Source organism: Marmota flaviventris, chromosome 8 (assembly GCF_047511675.1).
Source record: "Marmota flaviventris isolate mMarFla1 chromosome 8, mMarFla1.hap1, whole genome shotgun sequence".
Lineage (NCBI taxonomy): Eukaryota > Metazoa > Chordata > Mammalia > Rodentia > Sciuridae > Marmota > Marmota flaviventris.
This window is the reverse complement of record NC_092505.1, coordinates 69,005,579-69,018,095: the sequence shown is the minus strand read 5'-3', so window position 1 is coordinate 69,018,095 and position 12,517 is coordinate 69,005,579. Positions and strand designations below refer to the sequence as shown.

At 32.8% G+C, this 12,517-nt stretch overlaps 1 protein-coding gene across 6 annotated transcripts in view; it reads left to right on the top strand.

Annotated features, from left to right (window-relative positions):
• Dzip3 (DAZ interacting zinc finger protein 3) overlaps positions 1 to 12,517 on the top strand; it is an 87,664-nt gene that overhangs the window by 48,299 nt on the left and 26,848 nt on the right. For all 6 annotated transcript variants that reach the window (XM_071615374.1, XM_071615375.1, XM_071615376.1 and 3 more), the window contains 5 exons: positions 358 to 402; positions 4,285 to 4,310; positions 7,804 to 7,969; positions 9,503 to 9,598; positions 9,756 to 9,883. In XM_071615374.1, coding sequence (XP_071471475.1) covers positions 358 to 402; positions 4,285 to 4,310; positions 7,804 to 7,969; positions 9,503 to 9,598; positions 9,756 to 9,883 — 461 coding nt within the window. The remainder of the gene's footprint in view (positions 1 to 357; positions 403 to 4,284; positions 4,311 to 7,803; positions 7,970 to 9,502; positions 9,599 to 9,755; positions 9,884 to 12,517) is intronic.

Sequence of the window (12,517 nt, the reverse complement as noted above, 5' to 3'; positions counted from 1 at the left end):
TTCCTCACATATCTAGATATCTGAATTATAGGATAAGCAGCACTACAATACAGCAAAAAAAAGTTGTAAAATAAAAGTGCTTTCTTTCTTTGTTGGTCACATGCATGTGTTCAAGTGAGCACTTGAAAACATTTATCCTTAGTCTACTTATTGACAGAATATTCTATTCCTTTATACGTTATTGATTTGTCAAGGACAAAAAACTAAGATTAAAATAAAAATAAATGTTTCCATAAAACCTAGAAAGAAATATGATTTATAGTAGTAGAAGACAAACTATCAGTAGTTAGAAGCATGCAAAATAACCCATTGTATACTTTGAGCTGCATATTAAATGATTTATTTCTTGCCTGCTAGGTTAAGAGTAAACCAAAGAAAAAGAAAAAAACTAAGAATAAAAAGGTAAGAGACTACATGAGCATTATAATACAGAGTTGTCTGATTATGACCTCTTCATTTTAATACATAAATTCATTGTTAGAACTTAAATTAGTCCAAGATAGACATGTAGCATGAATGACTCAATGGCATGTTGAGTATAGGATTATAGAGAAATCCACTTACGTTGTACATGGTTGAAACAGTATATACAACTAAATCATAATTTTCACTTTTCAATATATAAATATGTTGATTGAATTAGTCAATTTAAAATTCCCTTAATTTCTGCATACCACTGTTATTTTTAAAATGTCTACTGAGTATTTTAATAACAGCTTCCTTTGTCATATTTCTACAATGTAGAAGCATTTTTCAACATGTTAAGAAATCTTATTTTCTTTTGTGTGTCTGAGAGTCTGCCAAAAATGCAATAATGTGCAATAAAGGTACAAATGCAACCTTTTTCATTGTTCTTTCCTCATGTATACCAGTTCCAAAAATAACAATTCAAAAAGTCTTACAGTTTTATCAAAAAGTCTTCTAATCACGTAGACAGTTTCAATGCAAAGTGAGGTGTTTTTTTTAACCAGACATATTACTGTCCATTTTGTGGTTCATACTTAGTGGTGAAAAAAAAAAATATTGTTTTTCTAGTCTGAAACAATATATTTAAAATCTTGATATCTTTGTTTATTATATACTGAGTAATTGTAGTTCTCCCAGCTACAATCTAGTGAGACCATAATATTCGTCATTTGGAAGTATGCACAAATTTTAATCATTGATGAAACTTAAGATGAATTCGCAAAATACTTACTGATGTGAAGAACAAAATAAATAACATGTCAAAATATTCTGCCATGTGTATCTAAAAAGAAAAAAACAAAAAAGAACAAAATAAAGATAATTTATACATTATCTGATAAATAAATATCAGTATTATTTTCACAGTTTTCATAACCATCATTTATTGTAACTTATTTAACTCCAAAGTTTTGAAAATTAAATTGTTTTTAAAAGACAGATATATGCATTTTTTTTTTTTTTTACTTTTGGAGAGTTTTTGCCTTATAAAACACAGTCCAGTTCACTAGATTAGTGGTATATTTTATTTTTGCCAAAATATCGATAAGTCCCAGGTCTAATACTGTCTAAAGCTGGACAAGTAAATTCACAGCTGTCAAACCACAAAGCTAAGTTCTATGTGGTATGTCTTTTATTTGATTCCAAAAAATTAAAATACGATAATTCTCAAATTCTCAATTTTAGTTAAATGGAAATGTCAAATTGAAATCAAACAGAGAAAATACATCTAGAAATAAATGGAAATATCACTCAAAATTTCATACATATGGTTATTAAAAATGTTTTATTAAATGTCAACAAATATCTAGGTATTATTTTGTTTCTTTAACATCTTTTTTCCTAATTTAGTTTAAGAAGTTCAAGTTCTTTTGAAATAAATTTTATTAAGATAAAATTTGGATATTAGAAGAGAGATCTTATACCTTTATCTTGTATCTTTTATCTAAATTTTAAAATATTTAAAAAATGCTTAAAGTTACACAAACAATTATTTTATATGGAATAATCCTATTCATATGCTTAAATTGCTGTGCTGTAGGTGCAAAGAATTGTCTAGTTGTAGCATAGGCAACCAGTTACAAACAGTGACATCAACCAAATTCTCTAATGAGGAATTCTTACGAAAAATTTTAACATTAAAGTATGCTTCTTGCACAAAGCAACAATGACTGTTGTAGTCCGCTATGCGATACTGTTACCAAAATGCCCGGCAAGAGCAATTTGGAGGAGGAAAAGTTTATGTGGGGCTCATAATTTCAGAGGTCTCAGTCCAGAGATGGCCAACTCCATTGCTCTGGGCTTGATGTAAGGTAGAACTTTATGGTAGAAGAGTATGGTGGAGGAAAGCAGCTCAAGACATGGCACCAGAAAGCAGACAGACTTCAGCAGAGACAGAATATGTACTATACAGGCACACCCCCAGCAACCCATCTCCACCAGACATACCCTGTCTACTCTCCTAGGTTACTACCCAGTTAATCCATTCAAGTGGCTCATAACCCAATCAGTTCACCTCTGAACTTTCTCGAATTGTTTCATGCATGAGCTTTTGGGAGACACCTCATATCCAAACCATAACAGTCATTTGAAACCATAGCAGTCTCTGCATGAAATTATATTCTCTAATAAAATATCAAGAAAAGGTAGAATTTGTATAGCATATAGTGGGGACAGTACAAACTTTGTAGCTATTCTATATTTTCTCTTTTTTCAGTTAGGTATTTAGTATTTCTTCTAATATAATGTGAATTGTAAATAACTCTTTTGGGTATTTAGATCCTTCCATCTCCTTCCCAGGGTTAGAATTGGGAAAAGAATAGAAGTCTTTTGTGATGAAGCCTTGTGGGAGAAAAAAATGACAGAAAATAAATCTAGCTCTTCAGATTGTGTGGCCTTGCTACAGAACAGAAGTTGCAGAGATGAATTCAAGAGAGATTGATGTATATTGGCATAAAGTTGTCATGGGAACAGCTAGAAGGAAATTTGAGAAATAATCTAGAAATAATTTATACTATACTAGGTATACTTATTATGTACAACCAAAGATCTTTTCAACTTGGGCATTGAAGTGCACAGGAACCAAAGTCAGAGTCAGTAATTCTAAATTGTAAAATCAAATTGGCATTGAACATTTAACGTAAGTCAGAAAACTGAAACATCAGAATTTTCTTAGTGTACTGGTAACAGCAGAAGAGCATTGTCTGGGGCTGGGGTTGTGGCTCAGTGGTAGAGAACCTACCTGGCATGTGTGAGGCACTGAGTTTGATCCTCAGCACTTCATAAAAATAAATGAAATAAAAGGTGTTGTGTCCATCAGCTACTAAAAATAAATTTTAAAATAATTTAAATGAAGAAGACCATTGTCTGTATAGAAAGAAACTCTGAATTTCTTGTAAACAAGAGATGGTAGAAATTAATCCTTATATAGTATTCCTAATTTATGTCATTTCTATTACCTTTATTTGATACATTGTTGCTATAGTTTTAATGAAGATAAAATTTAGAGACTTTTTAAAGATTCCCTCCAAACTGAGATCTCCTGAATACTTCTCTGTTATTGTTTTGTTGTTGTTGTTGTTTGTTTATTTGTTTTTCTTTTGATTTTGTTTCTACTGGGAATTGAACCCAGAGACACTTAACTCCTGAGCCATATCCCCAGCCCTTGTTTGTATAGTTTTATTTAGAGACAAGATCTCACTGAGTTGCTTAGGGCCTCAATAAGTTGCTGAGGCTGGCATTGAACTTGTTCATTATCCTCCTGCCTCAGCCTCCTGAGTCACTGCAATTATGGGCATCTGCCACCGGTCCTGGCCACCTTCTTTAAGATTGTTAATGATTTAGTCTGATTGCACTTTACATGAAAGTTTCCAAGAACCCTTGTAATTAGCATTGGAATAAATCGAAATTACATATACCCTTTTCTGAGTTTTACCAACAGGTTCAAACTCGACCCCAATATTCACCTTCATTATCTGAGTCAGTGATTTTTAATGTTATATGTCATGACTTAGTAGTAGATTATAAAATCAATTTAATAGATTAGAACCACCATTTTAAAGAAGGTAGAATAATAGAAATAAAAAATACCACAGTCACTGTTCATTACAGATAACATGAATATTTCATGAAATTTATATTTTAGTTTTTCACTTGTGAGTAAAGATATAGATAAGTAAGCATATATGGCATCATGATATAAAATGTATTTATTTGGTTTTGATCAAAAATATTTGAGAAACACTGGATCTAAATGAGATATCACTATGCTATATTGATATAGTTGATATAGGTTATTAATTCTTAATGCTTTTTTTTCAGAATAAGGACTCAAAAGAAGAGCAAGTGTAAGTATTATTTAATTTAATTTTTAAGTTTTTCTTAGTATTTGCAAAGGGTGTTTTGTCCATAACACTCAGCTTTCCTTTGAAAAATTTTTCACTAAGAGAAGGAAAAAAAACAGTTATTTTTCTTAACAAGTTGCTGCTATGTTGCAGAAAATGACAAAAAGTTGAAATATCATTTAGCTTGGGAGAATAGTCTCTCACCATTTTTTCTCTGAGGCTACTTAGGAGTCATCTAGTGCTCACTGCATCATTCAAGAAATAACTTGAGTTCTGCATAAAATATTTTTAATTGTATTCTACATTGTAGTAGCCAAATCTAGACTAGATCTAGAATAAATCATTGTTATTCCCCAGTGACCTCTTTAGAAGAGTTCGATTTAATGTGTTTTTATTTAACCTAAAGTGGTGATGGTGGTGGTTTTGTTTTTTTTTAATCTCAGTTATTGACAGTGAATTTTTAACTTTTAACATAAAAATTTCAATGTCAAAACACCACTAAGAGATATTATATAACAATGTGATTGATCACAATATAGTAGATGAAGGAAGGGGATAGAACATTTAATGAAGGAACAACATTATTTCTACCAAAATGTTGGTAACTGTTTATTAGAAACATTAGAAAATTTCTCAGAACATGAATTGGGATATCTTTTAAATGAAAGCAAGAACATATTTTGTAAACTTTAAAGCTATTATTTCTAGTAAATATTTCTTATGGACACAATCCACTTGTTGAATAAATAATTCATCAGTGGCACATGCCTATAATCATAATGGCTCAGGAGGCTGAGACGGGAGGATGGCAAGTTCAAAGCCAGCCTCAGCAAAAGCAGGTGCTAAGTAACTCAGTGAGACCCTGTCTTGAAATAAAATACAAAATAGGGCCAGGGATATGGTTCAGTGGCGGAGTTCATCCCTGGTACCCTTCCCCAACAAAAATTAGTTCATCAGCCAAGATATGATTTTGCTTTCTTTGGCAACATATTGAGCCGCTAGAGCAACAGGTTTTTTGTTTTGTTTATTTGTTTGTTTGTTTCTTGGCTTTTTCTAAATGCCATAAAAATTACTTAATAAAAGTGACACATTGTCAGCAATCTTTTTTTTTTACATTGTAGATCCAAATCTATATAGTGATCAGTATACCCTGGAGGCTTTGTTTTTAAGTGAGAATTTTCAAATATCCACAAAGTAAAGAGAATACTATATATACAACAGTATAAATACCTATCATCCCAATTCATCAGTTAATCATTCTTTCACATTTGTTTCATACTTTGTTTGACATTCTGTTCTGTTTTCAGTCTCTAAAATTATTGTAATTTTACCTCTTTATACTTCAGTTTTCAACTGTTAAAAATATAAACATTTTCCTATATTTTCCAGTGCCATTATTGTACTGAAAATATTTGGGAATAATCTTGGGAAGCTTTTAAGAATGCAAATTTATTATATTTTTTTTTACTTAGAGAGGTGCCTGGAAACGTGTATCTTTTTTTTTTTTTAAGCTCTTCAAATAAGTTAAAAAATTGAGTTCGCGAGACTGGTCCATATAAACAGTTGATTCCATTGAACTTTCTAAATGTTTAAGTTACTTGAGAATATCTCAGTTATGTCTTATGACTGCTTATATAGTGTTTTATCAATTCTACAAACGTTAGATGTTAGTGTTCTAAAAAAGTAATACTGTATCCTAAAATTTTATCCACTTGCAAAATCAAGTCATCTATATTGTGTTTTAAATAAAAGTACTATTTCTAGTTATCATTCAGGGAGATTAGGGAGAAAATTTAGAGTTACTAAATAGTAGGCCAAGTAAAAGATTAGTAGCATGTATTTAAATTTTAGACATAAGCATAAAAATTGGACACTTGACATTATATATTTAGCATTTTTATTTTTATTTTTTAGTGGTTCTTATTAGTGGTGTAGTTACTGAATGCTATGTTGTCACTATAGTTTTATTTAAAAATTCTTTTGTAAAAGAAACTTACATTTGATAATCTATTTTATGTTGTTATGCATAGCCCTCCATTTACACTGAAGTTGATTAAACCAGCCTACTTGTCAAGACAATTTTGGGTGGTAGGGAATGTTCGGATGAATAAATAATAGAGCAGATATGGACATGCTTGCCAGTGTTTCTCAAAATATTGTTTTACACGTCAACTGATAATTCATTTATAATTTGAGAAACAAAATAGATGCTTCTCAAAAGAAATACAAATGGTCAACAAATATATGAAAAAAATGTTTGACATCTAGCAATTAGAGAAATGCGTATCAAAACTTTTTTGAGATTTCATCTCACTTCAATCAGAATGGCAATTATATAATAGTAATGTTGACAAAGATGTGGGGAAAAGGTATACTCATACATTCTGGGTGGGATTGCAAATTAGTACAACCACTCTGGCATGCAGTATGGCGATTCCTCAAAAAACGAGAAATGGAACCACCATGTGTCACAGTTATCCCACTCCTTGGTATGTATACAAAAGATTTAAAATGAGCATTCTACAATGATGCAGCCACATTAATGTTTATAACAGCACAATTCACAATAGCCAAGCTATGGAACCAACCTAGGTGCCCTTCAACAGATGAATGGATAAAAGAAAAGTGTGTGTGTGTGTGTGTGTGTGTGCGCGCGCGCGCGCGCATACATACACACACACACACACAAATATATACATATGTGTATACACACACACACACACTGTAGAGTATTACTTAGCCATAAAGAAAAATGACATTATGGCATTTGCCAGTAAATGGATGGATCTAGAGACTGTCGTGTTAAGTGAAATAGCCAGTCTCAAAAAGTCAAAGGTAGAATCTTTTCTCTGATATGCAGAAGCTAATCCAAAATAAGGGGGGAACATTAAAAGACAAAGAAAGGAAAAAGGTAGCTTGAATTTCATTAATATAGAGGAAAGATGAGTGGAATAGACAAAGGAGATTGAGGAGGAGAAGGAAGAGATGGGAAAAACAGTGGAATGAATCTGACCAAGCTTTTGCATGTGAATGCATGAGTGTGGCACAGTGGGTCCCAGCATCAGGTATATCCACAGGACACTAATTGAAAAACAAAAACAAAAAACTATAAATGGATTGAAGTAAGATTGACTGGAGAGGACTGGGAAGATGGAGAAATAGTGGAGATTGAATTGGAACTGGTTGAGTTCCATACCTTTGTGATAATGACAGAGTGTAACCTGTGTTTTATATAATTAAAATAAATAAATAAATTTATTGGGTTGAATAGGATTTAATAGTTTCTTTTAATGATCTCTCAAATATTCTAATATTCGTTGTGAATGTTGAAAAGAAAAATATGGTATGAGCACTATCCAAACATTCTTTAACCATGACACCTTCTAATTCTGGGCATCTCATGAGACAAGTACAATACTAATTTAGGAAACAATAGCTTAGATGAAAAGCAATGTATAGTTAATACAAAATCACATTGATCATATCACCACTACAGCTCATATATGGTAGAGAAGGAAGAACAGTTGAAGAAAGAACAAACAAATCCACAACTCATTGGTAGATTTATGAAAGATGATGCAAGTGACATTCAAGAGGATTCTGCATCTGAAGACAAGTTTTATAGCCTGGATGAATTGCATATTCTAGACATGATAGAGCAGGTAAGTGTGGATGGAGAGGGAACAGCCCGGATTCTGTATTCCAGAAATAGTTGTTAACCTTTGTTTTTTTCCATATTCTTTGAACAGAATGACTTTTTTTTTTTTTCATTTGCTGATAGATCTTTATTTTTTTAATACCTGGTGCTAAGAATCGAACCCAGTGCCTCACACCTACCAGGCACATGTGCTATCACTGAGCCACAGCCACAGCCCCCAGAATGACTTTTTTAAAAACCCAGCAGTTTCTGCTATTATAAGGAGAAAGTAAAAACAGGAAGGGAGATATGGTGGGGAGGGTGAAGGAAAAAAAAAAAAAAGAAGGGGAGAAAAAACTTTAGGAACTGGAAATGTTTCATATTAGCCTTCAAATCATTTCTTGGGCTTCTCTATTGGCTAAAGGTGATTACAAATGTTTTCCTTGTAAAAGGTTTATGGACACCACAAGGGGGGAAAATAATTTTACTGGATTCAATATTATGACCAAAAATAGTTTTGTAAAACACACTTACCTTTTTTTTTTAATTAAATCTGGTTTTTATCAAGTGTTTATAAAAATATAAGGTACAATAATTTTTTCTTGTTCCCTTGGTGATAGTAGTCACTGTTTGTATATTCACTAAGAAGTATTTGTCAGTACAGATGATTACCTGACTGGTAGTACAGCATTCATATAAATGGTCATGCCCAATTTTTCTCCTTCCCATCTACAGTATTCAAATATGTACATTTAAACTGAAATTACATACTCTTAGTTTTGGATGTCACGGTAAAGTTTAATTATGGGACCCCAAGTTTTTATTTAGTATCCAGGAGAGCTCTAGCAACTCAAAATTAGAATAAAAATGTTACATACCTTTCAAAAAATGTTTATTCATTTAAGAAAAGACAAAAACATTTATCATGTACATGTTGCCAAGACATTATGTTAAGACATGGTCCTTGTTAACAGTGTTTACAATCTAGTGGAGAAGTTGAATATTAAAGTGAGTTGATAAAGTGCAGTGAAGAGGTTTGGGCAATTAAGACTGCCTAAGTTAGAAATTATATAAATTAGAATTATATGAGGAGGATAATTAAGTTAGAAATCAGGTTCCTCCACATGCTGTGTGACCTTGGGCATGTTGCTACTCCTTTTATCTTAAAATTGGAATAATGAGTGTCTGACTCATTATTACAAAAAGCATACTTTAAAAAAAATGTTAAGTATGAGGGTAGATGTGATCAAAATACATTATTTGCATGTATGAATATGACATAGTGAAACCCATTATTTTGTATAATTAAAATGTACTAGTATAGGTAAGCATGCTGATGGTGTTATTCGATAGAAGCAGCAGCAGACAAGTAACTGTTGTTAGTGAAGGGTGTAATTTGGGAGAGGTGAGTTTATCTCATCAGAGAAGTGATGTTTTAGTTGAGACATGAAACATGAATAGGTATTAGATGGTATCTTTAAATCCCCTGTAAATAACAAAATAGTAGTACTTTTTTAAAGAGAAAAATAAGACATGCATTATTTCATTTTCTTAATAGGGTTCAACTGGCAAGGTAACTACAGACAATGGAGAAACTGAAAAGGAAAGGCTTGCCCGTCAACGGCAGCTTTATAAATTGCACTATCAGTGTGAAGTAAGTACTTTTCCCACTAGATCTGAGGAAAGCAAGAAATATTTCAAATGTTAAACTTAATATTGTTTCTTTTTAAAAAGAATACAGTTGAGTTTTTCTTTCAGTTTCTAATGATTTAAGCCAAATTAACTGTGAAATAATATTTTTCATTGACCAGGATTTCAAAAGACAGTTGAAAACAGTGACATTTAGATGGCAAGAAAATCAAATGCAAATTAAAAAGAAAGACAAAATCATTGCATCTCTTAACCAACAAGTGGCTTTTGGAATCAATAAAGTCTCCAAGTAAGTACAAATTTTTTGATAGAAGGGAAATTGTGGGTTTCCCTTGTTTATCTAATAAGGATACTTATTTTGGCCACTAGATGGCAATATGACTACACAGTCAAAATTCCAAACAGGGCTTGTTTAAAAACCGACTATATTTTTGCCTTGCCAATTGAATTGAGAAATAACTAGCTGCTCGTGTATTGGCTAAACAAGTGTGAAGGTAATAGAATTATATGAAGAGAATAATTAACTTTCAGGTTGTAACTCATAATTTGTAAAAATATGATTGATGATTGGCTGATTCTTTCTCAAAGACACCCATAGAATCATTTGAGTACTTCTTTATATTGGTGTGTCAGTATTTGTGTCATGGAGACTCTTCCCATATTTACCAATCTCTCTTCTTTTATAGTCTTAAGTATTAAATGCCAAAGTCCCCAAATTCTGACTGATTAGGGAAAAACGATTCACCTACTTTATTTTTTATACTAATAGCTGCCTCCCATATATCTCAGTTGTAATAGTAGCATAGTTTGTAACACATTTGCTTATTTTAATAAACAGTTGTACTATACAACACCAGCCATCCATGAAGTCTATTTCAAATTCCATTGAAGTTGCTAGAATTCTAGTAGAGAGTAGAGACAAAAACTAGCAGATGTTTTATAGTAAGGGAGTGCAAGATATGTCTTATAAAATTGGAGAAGTATTGGCAGCAATTTAGATCTAAATTTTCTATCACATGTTAGTTTAAACATAAAAAGGGTTTTACAAAGAACTAGATGCCATAGTTTTGTCAAAATAATTTCAATTACCAACACCTTTAGATTTGTCCCTATTGGAGTAAGAGAGATCCTGTGAGTTCAGAAGGAGATGAGGACCTAAGAAAGTCTAGGCAAACTGAGCGGGCCACAGTCACTTACTTCACTTATCTATATTTCAGGATTTAAAACTTTATCTTTTAGCCTGGAAAATGATAATGAATCCAGAATATGTCATGTAACATCAGAGATAAGAAAAGCAATTCTATCAGTGTGGATGAGCAGCCTCTCTTTTGCCATCAAAGAATATTCCTTCTCAATCCATAGGGCTACAACCATCACTCTATAGGATGCATATGTCTTCACATCAGAGCATTCACCAAACATATGTCAGGTGCCCACTGTGTCAAGAATTATATAAAGTACATGTAAAAGATAACAAGATGTATGCAGAATTTATGATGAGCAAATGGATACCATAGATTAACATGTAAGAATTAGAATTACATATAACAGGAACTTTTAGGTCCAACAAGATACAGTAGTCCCATTCTTCTCAGCTCCCTGCATCCTGGTTATAACATAACCATACATAGGAACAAAAGTAATAAATAAAAGGTGAAAGAGTGAAATATATTGTCTAAAGACTTTGGGGTGTGTTGGAACAAAAATGGCAGTAAGTGTTCTTGTTGCCTCCCATATATATCCCAGACAAGATACTACAGAAGCTAGAACTGTGAATAACCACAGAAAGAAAAAAAATTCTAAGAAGTTTGTTTCCTATAATCAAGAGATCAGGAAAAGGAAAGTATAACAACAGTAAACCCTTTGATAGTGACCACCCTACTCTAGCCAAACACCAGTGGCCCCCATACCACCCCTAGAAAGTAATCAGTGTAATCTGAGTGTCCACTTGACAAAGAGGTGGCAGTATCTATTTCCCTATCAGGATACTATCAGCAATATTGAGAAGGCAGCTGACCTTATCATGATGATGATGTATTTATTTGTTTATCTGGGGAATGAATCCAAGCAGCTGATCTTCTAGACAGAAGGAGGTAATTCACCTAATTCATCTGCCAGTATGTGTCAGTGTGATCTAGTGGATGAGAGCTGAGCCTCTACCTTTAACCAGCATCAATGAGACTCAACAAGGCAGTTCCTGGTAGGACTAGTCAAGACTAGGCTTCATCTCTCCTTCTCCCATGGAAAGCTAAATCTATCCCTGGAACTAATTGCATTCCATTTCTCTCCCCCCTTATTAGCTGGTGACAGAGGAGCAAGCACATAGGGAGCTTCTGCCTCCATTCTAATAAGAAAGTGGTGTGAGTCCACTCTTGTCAGCAGGGCCAGTAGGGAGCTGATCTTATGCTCCACTTGGAGACAAAAGGTGCCTTTTTTAGTATGAGTTGGTGCTCCTTCTTCATGGGAAGATATCAACTAGGCTCAATGGTGAGCTAAATTTCTACATGTTTCAACATCATTGAGGCAGTGTAATTCAGTGCCCACTTCTGTTAGAGTGCTTTCAGTAGGGACCAGTATAAAGCTGTACATACCCATTTGGCCCTTATATTATATCTCAAGAGGGGTACTGTTTGCTTATAAAAAGGAAGATTAAATAGAACCCAGAGTCATAATATCCAAAATATCTAGGCTACAATAGAACATAGTTATAATACCAAGAATCAGGAAAATCATGTTAAAGAGAGTAAACTATGACAACATTAAGATGAATCAGATGTTGGAATTATCTGACAAAGATTTTAAAGCAACTGTTATAAAAATGCTTCAATAAAATTGAATTTGCTTGAAATAAATGGAAACCTGAAGGCCTATAATCCCAGCTACTCAGGAGGCTGAGGCAGGAGGATCATTGAGCCCCAAAATT